The following is a 17,004-nucleotide window of genomic DNA, read 5'->3' as shown; positions in this document are numbered from 1 at the left end:
CCCCATATGCCGTTTCCATGCCGTCTATCATATTTTCCTATGCTTCTATAAAATGTTTGTTTCTAAATCTTGCACACATATTGATTATCTCTTGAAGATGACACCTATTCTTCAACATTCCATTAAAATCTATTCTTGATAATGATATTGTGAAAATCAAATGATTTTCATTGCATTTCGACGTCGAATCCTGTCTTCAATGGATAATCCAAACAATCGAAATACTTGCGATTTTGATATTTCTCTCAGTCAAACTGCTATTACCTTGGCAGCACAACTGTTGTTTTCTAGTAAAGCATCATTCACATGAAGTATTCTTCCTTAAGGGGTTATATTTCCGAATCGTTGGAAAGCAATTATATATATATATATATATATATATATATATATATATATATATGTATATATATATATATAATTATATATGTATACTCAGCAAAAAAAAAGTAAACATTTTTTCTGCAAGTGTTTATTTCCCATAGAACATCTTTTATTTTGGCTAAAAGTTAACGTATTATATACCACATAAATGGTAATTCAACTGGCTATTAACCTCGTAGGTCAATAACAAGGGAAACTTTACGCACCAGTGAACACCTTTGTTTTTCTCTTTCAAGGCACAAAAGTAAAAATTGCAAAAATGAGCAAGTAGTAATTCGTGCGTAAGTGCTGTTCCATGTAACAATAAGAACAAAGACAAATGTAACACAAGAAAAAAACATCAATTAAGTTGCCATAATAAACCTTTGATTTTTATTATATCTTTGAAGCCCAAAATATCAATAAAGGCTAAAAACAATGAAGGAAAATGAAAAATCTTCTGTCAAATCCACATTCAAATGAAAGAAGAAGAAATATTAAGGAAAATGATAGGAATTTAATTGATTTCTACAAATTAGGAAAATCATAAAAATAATCCTATTTGGTCCTTGAATCTGTCTTATGAATTCCTTAATCATTGAATTAAAGAATGAATTCTAATCTTCTGTTCATCAATCACCTTTGTGCCCTAGTATACTCTGTATGTCATTTGCACTTTAAAATTCTTATTTCCCCCTTTAGTTTCTCACTTTGATTTTGTTTGATGTTATAAAGAGAAAAAGAGAACGAAAACTTATTTTTTCTCTTTCAGTCATGTCTCTCACTTTGTTAAACTGGTCTTTTGTTTTCGTTGTTTTCTTGAAGGGTATTTGCAAATGAAAAACAACATGTCATATTTTGCAATTTTTACTGTTGTGCCTTGGAGGATAAAAACGAATGTGTTCACTCATTGGTAAAGTTTTCCGTTATATTGACCTACTAGATTGACAGCCAATTAAGTTACCTTTAATAAGATATATGATTTTGTTTTATGACATTCTTTATTTGAATTACATTCGATATCAGGTCCATGTTAACAATGACATGAAATGAAATTAATATGAACAAATAATGCATTTTCTTCAAAATCTTTTATGAAAAATATGAACTTGAAGAAGTGCTTACTTTTTTGCTGAGTGTACGTATATATATATATATATATATATATATATATATATATAATACGTATATATACATATATATAAGTGTGTGTGTGTATATATGTATGTATATATATATGAATATATAATGAATGTATATATATACAAATAATACATTATAATATGTGTGTATGTTTGCTTTGAAACTCATGTTGACGATGACTATACATGCAAAAAAAAATGAGAGTTGTCATTACGTATGTTGTTTATCACTAGTATATAATGACAATGTATACGTGTTGTTTGAAAGTTTATACAAGGTTATGTATAGATGAGGAAGACATGTTTGTGGTATAACACCATAATCCTGAAAGTGACTGTTGTTGGTCGCAAGTAGACCCTAGAAAGAAGAGAGTGAAGTGTAGGAAAGCGACATAGGCATGCTGTAAGGAAGTTAATGTAGTGACAACCGAGGGGCAGCGCTGAGCTGCGGATGTTGCAGTTGCTCATGAGGAGACGTGGGAATTCGAGAGAGGGAGAGGGAGAATTACTAGCATTCTATTGTAAAGGAGAATAGAGCGAAAATCAGGAAAAGGGTTCGAAAGTCGGCGGGACGAGAGAGAGAGGAATCAGAGAGGAGGGAGGAAAGGGAGAAGGAGAAGATTAGAAAATCATGGAGATAAGAGAAAGAAGTGAAGAAGATGTGGAATTCCGAACGATGTATCACGAAACGAGACGAGAGCGCACGAAGTCGATAAGTGGTGCGGACTATTGAACGTCGTATGATTTTTATTTATTCATTTTTTAAATTTTTTTCTATTTTTATTTTATTTTTTTTAAATTATTTATTTATTTATTTATTTATTTATTTTTTTTTTTTTTTTTGGGGGGGAGGGGATCAGAAGCCCTGTTGTATAAGAACTTTTCAAATTAGAACTACCACTTCAGCATCCAGGTAGCGTCCGGATTTTTTGTTTTGTTTTGTTTGTTAGTTAGTTTGTTTGTTTGTTTGTTGTTGTTGTTGTTTTCCCCCTGCCTGTCGCTGCAAAATGTTTCTCGGATGTTGTTTTGATAACTTTTGCCAAAGAGAGAAAGAGTTGTGAGAGAGAAAGAATCATAACTAAACGTGAAGTCCTGAAAAAAAAAAAATATCGTGTGAAAGAAGAAATATTGGAGGGAGGACAAAAGTTTTAAATCAATGTAATCGTGAATGGGGAGAAAAAAACCTGAGAAATTAGTCCCTGTTAAAAAAAACAAAAACAAAAACAAAACAAAACAAAAACCGAACACACAAACTGTAAAGTGATGAAGTGATCCTGAAAAAGACCATATAGGGATGTTAGAAAAGCAGAAAATAGAAGGAGAGAGAGGACAGAGGTAATTCGAGGAGGAGTTATATATAGCTTATAGGATGAGAAAAAGAAGTGGAGAGTTGTGAAAATAAGTGAGCAACAGATCTACTTAAAATCCTTCTAGGATCCGCTCATCCCCACCATCCCATAACATTGTCGTTGATTGTAAAACATTTTCAGGGGAAAAGAGCAACAAAAGAGGAAAAGATAAAAAAGAAATGACTACGAAGAAAAGATAAAAACAAAACAAAAATGGTCTTATGGGTGAGACTGAAATGTTATGATGAAGCCATCGCTGCCTTCTGGCGGAGACGATTGCTGGACAGAGCGATTGCATTTTCATGACTTTCTTTTTGGTACATAATGAACAAATTGACATCGCTGGTGTGGTATGGTATAACCCCGCTACATCGCATTATTATCCTGATTTAAGATTGATTCAAATTCATTTCATTTCATTTCATTTCCATCAAATAAACAGAGAAATTATATACAATGTATGAGCAGAACATATTTGTAATAATCATGATAATTGCTGCTTTTAAAAAATACATAATTACTTATACTATATTATGCATGGCGTAAAATAGTACAAGACAATAGCATGGGAATGGGAATGGAGGTCAATGTAGGTCTACAGGAAAGTTGACAATGTGAGGCGACAGATTCACATGACGAAGAAAATGAGGTTACTATAGTATAGGTACGCCCACAAGTTTATAGGCGCAGCTTGGTCCATTCATACCTTATAATTATGCCGATTTTCATTGGAATATCAACCTCAAGAGGTTCTTAAACTGCGTTGCCCACGGGCGGAAGGAATGACGTACGGACTTGACCAGAAAACATTACGCTTCCAGCGACACTTCGATGTGAAGACATGAAAAAGAAGAACATTTTCAGAAAAAACACCTCAACAAAAAGCATTTATCAACTTCGAACATTATTGTCTGAAATGTCCGGCACTGGCTTATTCAAGTGCACCTTCAAAACGGCTCTGTAAAGTCTGAAAACACGGGTGAAAATGTCCATTTTAAAGTTTATAGCTGCACTAGCATTGAGGACAGCCCTTTTATAGGTTACGTCTTGAGGGACACATTTGACGAACGTAAGAAAAACTTTTCAAAGATCCACAACGGTTGGTCTGAAGCCATCTCCAGTCCGGATCTCCAGTCAGTTTCCGGGTGGAGGGTAAAGTCGCACGCTGACGAAGTCACGTCTAATGGGTATGCCGTTCATATCCATGATTACGTGCATTTCGGCGCAGCCCTCGCAGTTGAAGAAGGATGACGGGTGGGCCAACCTCTTGATAGCAGTGTAGCGTAGGAGTGCATCTAGTCCACTGGCATTGTAGGTATAGAGGCACGGGAGAGTCTGCTGGCATAAGAGTAATGAATTCAAATGTACGCGTAGATTAAGTAAATGAAGCAAAATTTAGTATAGAACACGTAAGTGAAATGATTTTGAGGAAATTTCTATGACGATGAATCCATTTGCAACATCAGTTTCTATTTTCAAATGGTACGAGTGTCTTTAAAGACTTCAGAGATACATAGAATTGGCATTTCACTGATATTATTATCGTCAGGAGTATTTTGGAGAATCTGTTTGACCCGCTTCCACACACGATTTCCAATTTTCGCTCAAATCAGCCTAGTATCTGGTTTTAGTCCGATTACCATGTGATTACAGACCGATTAGTCGGACTGGTGTCCTGCGATTGTCGGAAGCAGTGTGTTGGGTCAGTGACAGATCACACTCCAATCACAATCAGATAAACAGATGGCAGATATCGGGCGGCTACCACACGATCAGATTACCCCGATCAACGTCAGATCTTTGTTGAATTGACTAGAAATCAGGGCCCCCAAATTCCTCTTGTCGGCTCAGATTTCATCGGAACTCATCAGAATTAACGCCGAAATTTTGGCATTACGAGGATCGGATCGGATGAGCCTCCGATGGCATGGCCAGAGGAAAAATTAAACGCGTTCTCCTCGCCTCCCCCCCCCCCCCCCTTTGCATTGCACCGCGGCCCGCCCCCAAATGTTATCGGATTCAGTACACATGCATGTACGCATTTAGTGAACCGAACAGGACGCGACCAGGATAGATGATGATGGCACTCGCAAAAGTTGTACTAATCGCAGCACTTGGGGCTGTACTTGTAGGATACATCTTTCGAGAAAGATTTGATCCAGGTAAACACAAGGGTACCTTGCCCATCTAGCTAGCTTTCCTCATCTTGTTACAAATGTACGTAGTTCTATCTTGGAACGAATTTCTCGTTGATCACACACCCAGTCCCACATGTGCAAAGTTGTGTTGGAACTGTTCAGTTTTAACTGCGACCAGCCCGCATAATTTTTCACAGCTCAGCCCGGCCCAGTGCGGAGCACGGCGCGACGGCGCCTGGTCGGGCTAAGAGCGCCCCGGGGTTAGTTCATTTGCAGAGACTGACTTAGTAGTGGTAGCCGGCAAGACTTCCATATGTACCCCCCGCTATGTGTCATGTACATTTAATTAATGTGAATAAGTTTGGGTGGCTTTGGGATTAGGGTTAGAGTTTACTCAGTTTAGGACTAGGGTTAGGGTTAGGGTAATAGGGTTAATGTTAGGGTTAGGGTTAACCCCGTCGCGGGGCGCTGTAACACAGTAACAGCGCCCCGAAGCATCCCATGCGATTTTTAGGAAGTACTGCGACGCGTACAATTCTGTCACAAACTCACCGTTCAAAACGACACATGGATTCGCAACAAAAAGCCACATGTTGTAATACCATAATGTTGAATATTTTAGCCGACTATGTATTACTCACCATTACCTCCGAAAACAAGAGAAATCGCCATCATCTTTGCTGGAACCCCACTCGACACTATCGACACTGCCGCTCGCCATTTTGAAAATATCACGTAAGTAAATTGATCTGGGCATGCGCAAATGAATATTCATGTTTACGTCATCTGCCATATATGTACATATGTACAATGTTGCTCGTAGTTCTCGGACCATTCATAGCTATCAGTATCATCATCATGGAGTTCAAAGATGCTATCAAGGAATTAGAGGAGGAGGCTGGAATTAAGTTTAAAGAGGAGCAGGTAGAAATAATGGAAAGCACAGTGAAACAGAAGGACACCTTAATGATATTGCCAACTGGGTTTGGCAAGAGCGTTTGTTTTGGTTTCCATCACCAAATCTTGGATAAAGTGAGTATGCAATGGCATCAATAAGTACAGTGAAAGTAGCAAACTGAAGCCATACAGGGTACTAGTTATGATTAGATATTTCAAATCATGATAATGATAATCATTATATCACTATCATAATCTTATATAATTTATCAAGCAAGGCAGGTTCTGATGACATATTAATAATATTAAAATATCGATCAATTAAAGCAAGCATGGTTATGAGATAAGGAAAAATGATTATTGATTGAACACGAATAGAAAGGCTTGCATTATTGTCACCTTCCCTCCCCAGGTATATAGTATCACGATCATGAGAATGAGTACTAGGGACATGACATAATAATTTAGTGCTTATTTTATTCCTAATGCGAATGAGAAGGAAGAGAATAAGTGTATGAATATGCTTGTACATTACCATCACCAATACATAAAAGGTGTATCACACACTCGTATGTATAAATAACAATATCAATATGAAGCTATAATTGAGTGTATAGTGTTATTAGATATAGTGTCGATAATAGTGCAAAAAAAAAGACACTAAATGTTTTGAAAATGACATAGGGAGCAGTGGAATACAATCCCCATGACCATATGGATGGATCTGAAAGGGTTACTTTCTAGTTTTTCATTAACCAATCCATCATACCTTTAAGATGAAAGCCAGTCTAAAACTTTATCTATATTTCATGAGAATGAAAAAAAAAATCCAGGAGAACACTGCAAAAATGATAAAATCAGATTTTAAAAAAAAGGAAATAATGACATTCTGATATAAAAATTTCGGAAGACACTTCTTGTCCCATTGCTATGAATGAATGAATAAATGAATGAAGAAAATGAAGGACTACTCAGAGTCAACTTTATTGATCTGTATATCACAGTACATAGAAATTTAGCTTCCAGTTCATCCAACTTGTTACACACAAATAATCATTAAACACACATGCGTGCAGACACACACACACAATCAAACAGCAAGTGACATGCCCGAAAGAAAAAGACAGGAAAGGATTCCCATACGGTGGAATTCTTTGAAAAAAGAAAGGTCTCTTTAATAAATAATCAAACAATCCTGAAACATTGAAAATAGACAAGACATGTATGTAACAGAAGTGTATTCAAATCAAATCACAGCAGATAATAAACATGAAGCAAAAATGAATATGAGTCCCCAAGAAGCAGAGCTTGTGAGTGGAGCCCATTGTGAATGTACAACATTTTACAGTGTGAAAGGAAACTTGATTTATAGATGAGACATCTGGGACATTGCCCCTGCAGACTGTTAAAAAACAAACAAATAAAGAAACAAACAAAGAAACAAACATACCCTCTATCATGAAAATCACCTGTTATTTTCTTAATCCGTCATATCTCCAGATGTTCATTATGTGTGCACTTCCTTTATTGCAAATAAATAATGAACCACACATTCAAAATGTGCTTTAAAAACGAAATTAATAAGTGCCGGTAGGCCCGATAGTAAATCAGCGCCCAGCATGCGTTCTTTTTTGTTACATCTCATGAATATTCATTTCAGATCTCAGCGAGCCGTCCGGGTTATTTTCCACACGCATACATTGCGTATTATAGTATGTGCTACGTTTTATCCATATTCGCGCATGCGCTGTGTAAGTCGTACCACGATACGAAATGCGGTAGGACTTTAAAACCCTCGGATAAACTCTTTCACAGGGCTCTCAAAACAGATCATATTGTAAATCGACTTCGCCTGCTGTGATTGTAAGTATCTTATCTAAGAGTAAGGCTACTAATTTCAGTATAAAACCCTGTATTTTGGTCTCTGGTCACGTAAATGCTAAGCCATATCAGGTGCTTCCGTGACAGGATAGGCCTTGCTGTGCGACCCCTTTACGGTACGTATTTGTCCGTATGGGGTCGCTGCTGCGGTTAGGTTAGGGTTAGAGTTAGGGTAACATTGATCTCGGTGTCCTAGGGAAATGCGGACTTCAGAGGAAGGTAATGTACAATGTAGGTGTATAATGGCTAGTGGGGATGGGGGTATGGTTGGGGCACCACCTATCGGCAGGGCACCTTCCCATCGGCACCCTGGGTACCATGGCTGTTTGCGTATAGAACGAAAAGGTACACGCGGGATTAAGTGTCATTAGCTATAAAGACAATAAAAACGAAGAAACGAAAATCAAACTCAAACAAACCAAGCTAAAAATTACACATCCGCTCGGTAACGACGCATGGCTGTGAAATTCACGTGTATTACCTATGGCCTGTGAAATTCACGTGTATTATCTATGCTGTGAAATTCACGTGTATTACCTATGGAGGGGAGGGGGTGCCAATCGCAAGGTACCTTTTTTAGCTGCGCGAAGAAAACGGAACGCACGCACTAAAATTGCGCTATTTTAAAATGGAGATTCATAATCAACGAGACAGTCACGACATTCAAAACTGCAGTATTTATGGCATATTTGAGGTAAGAATTAGGCGGATTTGTGTTATATTTTTAGAATAAACAAGCTACAGATCCTTAGGGTGACGATAGGTGGTACCCCCAACCCTACATATGGAAGTCTTTCCTGGAAGCCTTTAGGTTTAGTAGTATTCAACAATGAGGTCAGAAGGTCAGACGCTGCTGTTTTTGTTGGGGCTATCAAAATCGTGATATCGGTCCCCTCTTACTTGTTCTGCGTGTGCGTCTTCCAGACTTCACTATGTACAAAGTCAATGGAGGTTGAAAACAGTCACCGGCTATGACGAAATGAATGGCGGTGAATGGAGTGGTGGACTATTTCACGATAATGCCGTTTTTGGTAGGCAAAAGCCAAAAGGCAATGCAATGGTGTACCTAGGCTAAACCCTATTAAACCGCACCAGCGCCAGCAACCCCTACGCAGCGCACAGCGCCCCGCACCGGGGATACCTAAACCCATATGCCAATACTTACTACATAGTCATGTGGCCCAAACATGTGTAATTATCAGTTGGGCCTAGATCTAGTAGTAGTAATACTCTAGTCTTCTGGTATTGTAAGTATAAGAAACTGTATGTAAAACCTTTCTTCTAGTTATAAAAGGGTCTATTCACCTACAAAGCTGTTAACATTTTCAAATAATTTGCAATAATCTTATGATGTTCAGTGCACTGAGAGTATGGTCGTGGAACTCTGTTAACACCAGGCCCCAGGGCCCTCCCTTGTACAGTCAGTTGTACAGTTGTTTAGGCTGGTCGCAGCTCGCAGCGCAGTTAGGAAGTCTGTAACTGTAAGAAATAGCACGTGCATGTGATGGACCAGTGTTCCAAACTTTAGTGAGGATAAAGTAAATTAAAGCCCCAGAAATTCCAGAAGAGTGCTACAATATGAATTATTAGAATGTCCATTCCCTCAACCTCTAAACCATCTACAATAGGTCTATCTATATTTGCTTGTTTGTTTGTTTGTGTGTGTGTGTGTGTTCGTCTTGGATGACTAGACGGTTAGACCTTAGTTCTAATGTTAAACATCTCCTGTGGAGTTCTACGTGGAGGTTGGTTGTACTAACTTGTAGTTTTTTTTCACTTGTTACTATTTACATGATAAGGAGTTTTGATTTCTTTCTTGGCAATTTACTTACCTTTTAATGTCTTCGCACAATGAAAACATGTTATCTGGCAAAGGCAGACAGGATCTGTTAAGAGAGATAGAGAGAGAGAGGGGGGGGGGAGGAGAGAACAGAGGAGTAACAGGCACAATGAATAGACAGAATCTAGCAAAAGATATTGCTGAACCTAGAGCATTTTTTATTCATTATCACCGATAGGTCTTTTTGTGGGAAATCTTTATGGCGTGCAGATTTGATGGATCCAGCATTATATAATGTGTATCAAAAAAAAAAAGAAAAGAAAAAGTAATCCAACCAAGGAGGTACTAGGTGAGGCTAGTACCTCCTTGATCCAACTTTGTAGGGCTAATATTTCATAGTTGTCAGCTATGGAGAGTGCAATGTTGGTTGTGAGGAAAGAAGAAATCTTCCTTTTTCCAGTGATACCTGCATGACTGAGCACATGAACTTTGACAAATTGCACTTTTTCCAAGTTTGAGTGTTGCATGAAGGAACAATGAATGTCTCACCATGGAGGTACTTTGTACCTCCATGGTCTTATTATCTGTCAATAAAAGTGACCAAATGAATAGGCCAGCTTGCATGACTGCAGGGTCGTTTTTAAGGTTTGTGTTTTAACCTTTGATATGGCCACTTGTCCCAATAACTTGGCCACTCCCACAAAGGCCCACCCCAGCAGTCCATGCAGCAACAAATCATGTCTTGAATATGAATAGAATAAAAATGGATAATGGGTTAGTCTTTGTGGGAGTGACCAAGTTATCAACAACATGATCATGCTGAAGGTTATTGACCATAAAAGGTTAGAAGATTTACAACCCTAAAACACACACCTGCAGTCATGCAGTCTGTTAATTTGACCACTTTCATTGACAGATCTCATTCGGTGAGACATTCATAGTTTCTTCACGATAACACTCAAACTCAAGTGCAGTTTGTCATTGTTGTCATTAAAGTTCATGTGCTCAGTCATGCATGACACATGTTGACACAATCAGGTATTAATGGAAAGAGGAAGAGTTCTTCTTTCCTTAAAACCAACTCTGCACTCTCCATTGGTGACAATAATGAAATAGTAGCCCTGTAAAGTTGGGTTACCTTTTTTATACGCTATGTATCATATTGGAAGACCCTTGCAGAACTCAAAATAAGGACATTTCTGAGAATTTTACGATGAAATTGACACAGTGTTTCTCATATACTCCCACACTCAGACAGAGGTGCACTATTTGCAAAATTCCTGAAGCCCAGCTCATATGATGTGAATGTACAAGTAGTAATTGTTTGCAGGATATATATGTGTCTGGCCTTTGATATGCAAGGATATAACATTTCTATGTTCTGAGCCTATATGTTTTGAGCCTGAGTGAAAAACAATCAAGTAATTTTCTGTTTGACAGAGAGCATCAGAGGCAAGCGAGTGATTGTCACAGGAGCAAGCACAGGGATTGGTGAGCAGCTGGCCTACTGGTACTCCCGACTCGGTGCCAGAGTCCTCATCACTTCCAGGAGAGAGGCTGTCCTGCAACAGGTACAGTGAATGATTGAATGATTTCATTTCAAAGGCTCTGTGAATACCTCTTGCGTTGCACTTTGGTGGAACACGTTTGTGTGTGTGTGCACAGACGACTCTGGTATAATGAAGTACTTGGGACCGGTTATTTTTCTCTTGTTGTATCAAAATTCTGTTAAATAAAATAACTGTAAATATGGTACTGTACATTCTATATAGATGATAATTTGAGACCTGAATTTTTACTTTGTTTTACTAAAATTTCATTGTAACTGAGTTCGTTATAATGGGAGTGCACTGTAGAATCAACATACTTGTCATTATTGCATTTCTCATGATTACAAAGATGATAATGATGATTGTGATTTTTTCTTTTGAATAATTATTAATCTATTTATTATATCAGTATTTTTTTACAGGAATATGAGATTTGTGCCTGTGCACTGATTGGAAGATGAAAGCTAACATATTTACACACCATTTGAAAATCATGTTTGAACCAGTACAGAAGTCATTAAACAACTATCATCTGCTGATTGAATAAGACTGGATGTGTACACAGTGTATGGACTGCTGCTAGCAGAAAGATGTCTTCCTAGATAATTGTCTAAGATCTAGCATTCCACTGTTAGAAACAAGGACATAAGAAAATTGATAAAAACCCCACCATATATGATGGCTGTTTACATGGCCAAAAAAGTTATTTATTTCAATCGTTCAGAAACATGTAGTAGAATAGCCATTACTTGATAGAAAATTTTGATTATTGGTACCTCTACAAGTTTCTTGTCAAATCAGCAAGTTGCAGTGTCATTAAGAAACAAACAAACAAACAAACAAACAAACAAACAAGCAAACAAACAAACAAACAAAGTGTCTGCGCTTAACTTCATTAATCTTTCTTTCAGCACTACCTCATTCAAAGTAAAGTCACAATACTGGTTAGCAATGCATCCATCACCTTTTCCAGCTAATGCTTTGCCTCTGGACAATTGCTAAGTCCTGATTTGTGTCCTCCTGCAACCAGGTTGTGGCAAAATGCAAGGAGCTTGGGGCCCAGGAAGCTTTCTACATCCCTCTGGACATGTCGCGTTTCGAGGATACCAGCACCCTAATCCAGGAAGCGGAGAGACGGTTCGGCGGTCTCGACTACCTCGTGCTCAACCACATATATTCCAACTACATCCATCTCTGGGATGAGACAAAGTTTGATCAGCTGCAGAAGGTCATGGACGTCAACTTTCGTGCCTACGTGGCACTGGCCACCTACGCCACCCCGATGTTGGCCAAGAGCAGTGGAAGCATTGGTGTGGTGTCTTCTGTGGCAGGTGTGTTCTTCCTCTTTTTCTTCTTTTCTGTCTTATTCTTCCTCCTCCTCCAATACTGCGAAGCACCTCCTTGGGGTATACTCACGCACTCATACAATTGATGAAAGACTGTCATTAACCTGATGAAGCTGAGTCCTGAGTATACTAGGGCAGGTGTCTTTGGGAAATACATGTTGTAGCAATATCAGCGCATCCTCAGTGGGTTAATGAACACAGTCGTGTTGTTCGTAACATATATTGTTTCAGGTCATTAGGACCATTTAAAAATTGTCTGGTATGTGATTAAAGAACTACTGTAGTTGCCAAAGTTAGCATCTCTTCTTCTGTCTTGGAAGATGTTCACTGATGATGAGCTGATGTCACTCTGAGGCCAGGAGTTCCACAGATGTTTGGTGTGTGGGAAATATGTCCCCCTTAGCAGTACTGTTCTGAAAGTAGACTTGCAAGTGTTTCTTTCTGATGTATAATATTCACCTCTTTTCGAGAGATAACCTGCATAATGAAGCATGTGATTCTCATAACCAGTATTTTCATACTTGCATCCCATCCCTGTAAATGTATTTCATAATTCAAACACCAAATCATGGAGACTTTCTGTTCCCCTCTGAGAGTTATTCATGCTTAAGAAAGAAGTCACAGTCTACCTGCTCTACAAAACTGAACATATATGTGTTTTCTTCCCTCTCCTTTGATCACTAACATATTATTATATGTGGTAAACTGTACACTACAATGCTATTAACCATGTAATGTATAGCAGTGCTTTATGTATTTTTGGTTATCAAGCATTTCCAGTGAATCTTTGTGATAATTGTGGTTGAGAAGAAGCAGGCATCATGACAGTCCCAATAAATTTGTGACAAATATGCAGTGCTGTTTTAAATTCTTCTACTTTAGGGCAAATACCAACTCCGTTTCTTCCGCCGTACTGCGCTAGCAAGTTTGCCCTCCATGGATTCTTTGGATCGCTACGGCATGACTTTGCCTACCAGGGCTACGACATATCAATCACAGAACACATCATAGGTGAGTGGTGCAACCTTGTAGATAACACAGATAGATAAGACTGTGCATCACAAAGCCAGCAAGAAGTGGCACACCCTGATTTTGTGTGAGGTCTCAAAATAGGTATTTCATGAGTGAACAAAGTCAATCTTCTTCTTTTTTTTTTGAATTTTCTGAAAGAGGAATTCTCTTAAAAATGTAATTCTGAAGTTTGGGTAGATAAAACAAATGGAAAATTGTGTTCATTGTGGTTTTTGCAGAACAGTGGGATTAGGTATGTCTTAGAGGACCCTTTTCATTTCATATAAACCCTTTACAACCTGTTCACTTTCAACTCTTATAACTTTTGAAAGGATAGTGCTACTTTAAAGTACTTTGAAGTTGGTTTCAGTCATGAATAGAATGTGCTTACAGAGTTTGGCAAATTTCAGCTTAATCTGATAATTCCTTCATTGTGGTTATCAAAGAGTTTTCCATGTTGTTTTTTGTCTCATTCATTGCACAGAGCGCTAATTACCCTAAACATTAAAGCCTCTTTTCTCAATAAACACGTATCCAGAGTGTGTACTTTCTTTCCATTATTTAGACAGGGTAGGAAGGTCCATTTGTATTGACTTATACATCATTTAAACCCTATTCTAACTGGGGGGGGGGGGGGTCAAATTGACCCCCCCTCGACGTTTCGTGCCACGATTTCGCAACGCGCAAAGATTTTGCTGCATCATTTCACGACTTTTTCCATTGAAGTCTCCCGCATATTTTGAGACCAAATTTGCGACGTCCAGGTACACCGTTTTGAAGTTACGTAATGTTTTGCATACGCATGTCAACCAAAAAACAGCTCAAATTCATGATATCGTGTGCAAATCCAATGCAAATTGTGTTTTTTGGTTAAATTGTTATGAATTAGATTATTTCAACTTTTAACCATTGAAATTAATCATTTCTAGTGTAGATAAGCCTGAAAAAGTGCCTGCAACAAATTTTGGCAAAAAACAATAGAAAACAAAAGGTTGAAAAAAGAAAACAATAAAAAACAAAAGAAATTGATTTCAATTGAGCTATTTTTTTACACGAAAATTGTTTGATGTGTCTTGAGGAATTCTGACACAAAAATTTAGCGATCCTTCAGTCTTTTTAATGGAGTTAAAGGTGAAAATATGATTTCATGCACAAATTTGCATAATTGATTTATTACAAATAGAAAGGCAATATATTTCTGTTGTATGACCATGTAATCTTGTAGTTGACATCCAGCTCTATCTTCAGGCAAAATTTCGCGGCGATCGCGCGATCGGCAGCCGAGATCTGAAGGGGGGATCAAATTGACCCCCCCTCAGTAAAAACTTGGTCTCAAATAGCCCAGTTAGAATAAGGGTTAAAGCTAAGAGTCTGCTATATCAAAATCCGCTCTTAACTCTTTATGTGGCATGTTCGCACGCCTGACTCAGTCGATGGCATGCCAACTTCGCATATTCTGCTCAAACACACAAACCCACCAAAACCGACCGATGAATCGCCAAATGCCACAGTGCAATGAAAGCGTTTCTTGAGATTCCATTCCTGTCACATGTAGCTTTCATTTTATGTGGTGATTGACTATCAAGGGGTGTTCCCTACTGGATTTGTGAGTAAATTCTAAGTTTCTGTCACTATTTTGTGTGCAAAAGTCATGCCTCTACAATAATGTAGCTACAATTCAGGGGTCGCACTTAACTTTTTTTTTAACTAGCCAGGCGGACTACTTAGAATCAATTTTGACACTAAAGCAATATTTTGACTAGCCAGACGGACCAGTTACTTCAGAATTTTATGATTTTTAGCTAGTCCGACATGATTTTGGGTGGCCAATGGCCAGCGGACCATCGCCAATTTCGAACCCTGCAATTGTACTGGTCACTTGAAAGAAAAACAATCCTAAATTTGTCATACAATTTACATTAAAGCAAAGCTGGGCATTTTCTCTACAAGTCGGTTCATTACATGTATAGGTTATTTTGACCAATTTTGATGATCTGACTTCAAACTCGATTTTCTCAGCTCAGCTGTCAGCGACTTTAGGATCCTTTTGTTGCGATGGGTCACATTAATGTTAATTGAATTGCAGTAGTTGTCATGCGAATTCTGTAATGACTTTTCCACTTTGATTATTAGACAAGTTGTATGCAATCATGGAAATATCGCATGACTAACCATTGGTCCCTCAAATGGTGGCACCAAAGTGATAAAGTAGTCTCCCCACCAAACATTTTTTCTTTTCAAATTCAGGGAGCATCAACACAACCAATGCTGTGGAGTTCTCTAAGGCAGCCTTCCGTTCTGAGTTGTTTTCCACGTCGGCGGAGGACACGGCGTACCGCATCATGGAAGGGACCACCCTGCGGGAGCGCAAGGTGTTCTTTCCGCAGTACACCCGCATCACCATGCTGCGCGACTTCTTTCCTTCGCTGCTAGATTCGGCAGTGAGGAGCGCAGTCCAGGAGGGTGCTGTCGAGAAACTTAAAGCGCCCCCCAAGTAAAAGTTTGTGACTTCTTTAGGGGATGTGCAGGTGTGGTTTCTGATATTAAATGTGTCCAGGGGCCCGTTTCATAAAACTTTTCATCAGTGACAAGTTGTCATAGATGTGACAAGCTACTGAAATCCTCGCATCTGATTGGCTGAGAGCAAATTTGTCATAGAAATGTGGCAGTTGTCATGATGACAAGTTTTATGAAACGGGCCCCAGTTCAGTATACATCTATATGAGCAAGATTTGAAAGAATACTGGAAAGTCCGAATTAGCGTGCAATCATGAATTTCGAATTTGTGCAGTCATTTCAATGATTCTGTGACAGCCAAGTGGAACTTGGTCTGGCGCTGAGAACAGATTCATTTTTCTATCAGGTACTAATGCTTTCGGTACTAAACTTTGATTGTCATTGGTTTTCATGCGTCAGGCAAACCTATGTGAGGATAAAGAGGGTGTGTGATGCCTTGAACATATTATACAACATCTGCACTGCATTATTAAGTAATTTCTCAGGAATATTTTAGAGATATATTTCCTGTAGGATTAAAAACTGTCTGAGGTCACTATGCAGATTAGAGTACTTGCTTCAGTGTGATTATGCAGACAGCATCATTCAAAATGACCGCCTTGATAGTCAGAGGGAAGAGTTGATCCAAAGTGAAATGATGTTGTGCACAGGCAAACTCTGAGCACAGGTGAAGCAAAGGGTTATACTGTGTTTGTTTGATTTATTGTGAATCTTTGATTTGCTGCCTTATCCAGTAATGCAGCAGTAAATAATTGCCTTATGTTGGGGAAAAAATTCCATAAGGAGGTAGAAAGGTACATGTATTGATCTTCCGCAGCAACTGCCAACACTCACATGAAATTGTGATACTGTCTTCATTGTAGACTACATTTCTTGCAGTGCATTCTGTCGTAGCTATCACATTGTGATCAAATGATGAACATAAGAGCATTATTTTCACATGAAATATGAACCTTTTGTGTACAGTCTAGACTGCTCTGATAGTGATTTTGCACCAAAAAAGAGTCGATTTTGAGACAAGTCCTTCTGCCAA

At 38.4% G+C, this 17,004-nt stretch overlaps 1 protein-coding gene across 1 annotated transcript; it reads left to right on the top strand.

The window, feature by feature from the left end:
* Nucleotides 1-4,899: 4,899 nt before the first annotated feature.
* Nucleotides 4,900-16,643, top strand: LOC139720908 (hydroxysteroid 11-beta-dehydrogenase 1-like protein). The gene is made up of 5 exons (XM_071632235.1): nt 4,900-5,013; nt 10,988-11,118; nt 12,128-12,428; nt 13,326-13,454; nt 15,702-16,643. The coding sequence occupies exons 1-5, from the start codon at nt 4,926-4,928 to the stop codon at nt 15,950-15,952; spliced, it is 900 nt and encodes a 299-aa protein (XP_071488336.1). The 5' UTR covers nt 4,900-4,925; the 3' UTR covers nt 15,953-16,643.
* The last annotated feature ends 361 nt before the right edge of the window (nt 16,644-17,004 follow it).

This window comes from Diadema antillarum, unplaced genomic scaffold (genome assembly GCF_040938485.1).
Source record: "Diadema antillarum isolate AM-2024a unplaced genomic scaffold, OU_Dant_1.0 scf00000134, whole genome shotgun sequence".
NCBI classification, from domain to species: Eukaryota; Metazoa; Echinodermata; class Echinoidea; order Diadematoida; family Diadematidae; genus Diadema; species Diadema antillarum.
The sequence above is the reverse complement of the archived record's forward strand: the minus strand, read 5'-3'. Positions and strand labels throughout refer to the sequence as shown.

Coding starts and splice junctions, on each gene's coding strand:
- LOC139720908 (XM_071632235.1), top strand. CDS start 4,926: ATGATGATGGCACTCGCAAAAGTTGTACTAATCGCAGCACTTGGGGCT. Junction 5,014..10,987: donor TCGAGAAAGATTTGATCCAG/GTAAACACAAGG, acceptor TCTGTTTGACAG/AGAGCATCAGAGGCAAGCGA. Junction 12,429..13,325: donor TGTGGTGTCTTCTGTGGCAG/GTGTGTTCTTCC, acceptor CTTCTACTTTAG/GGCAAATACCAACTCCGTTT.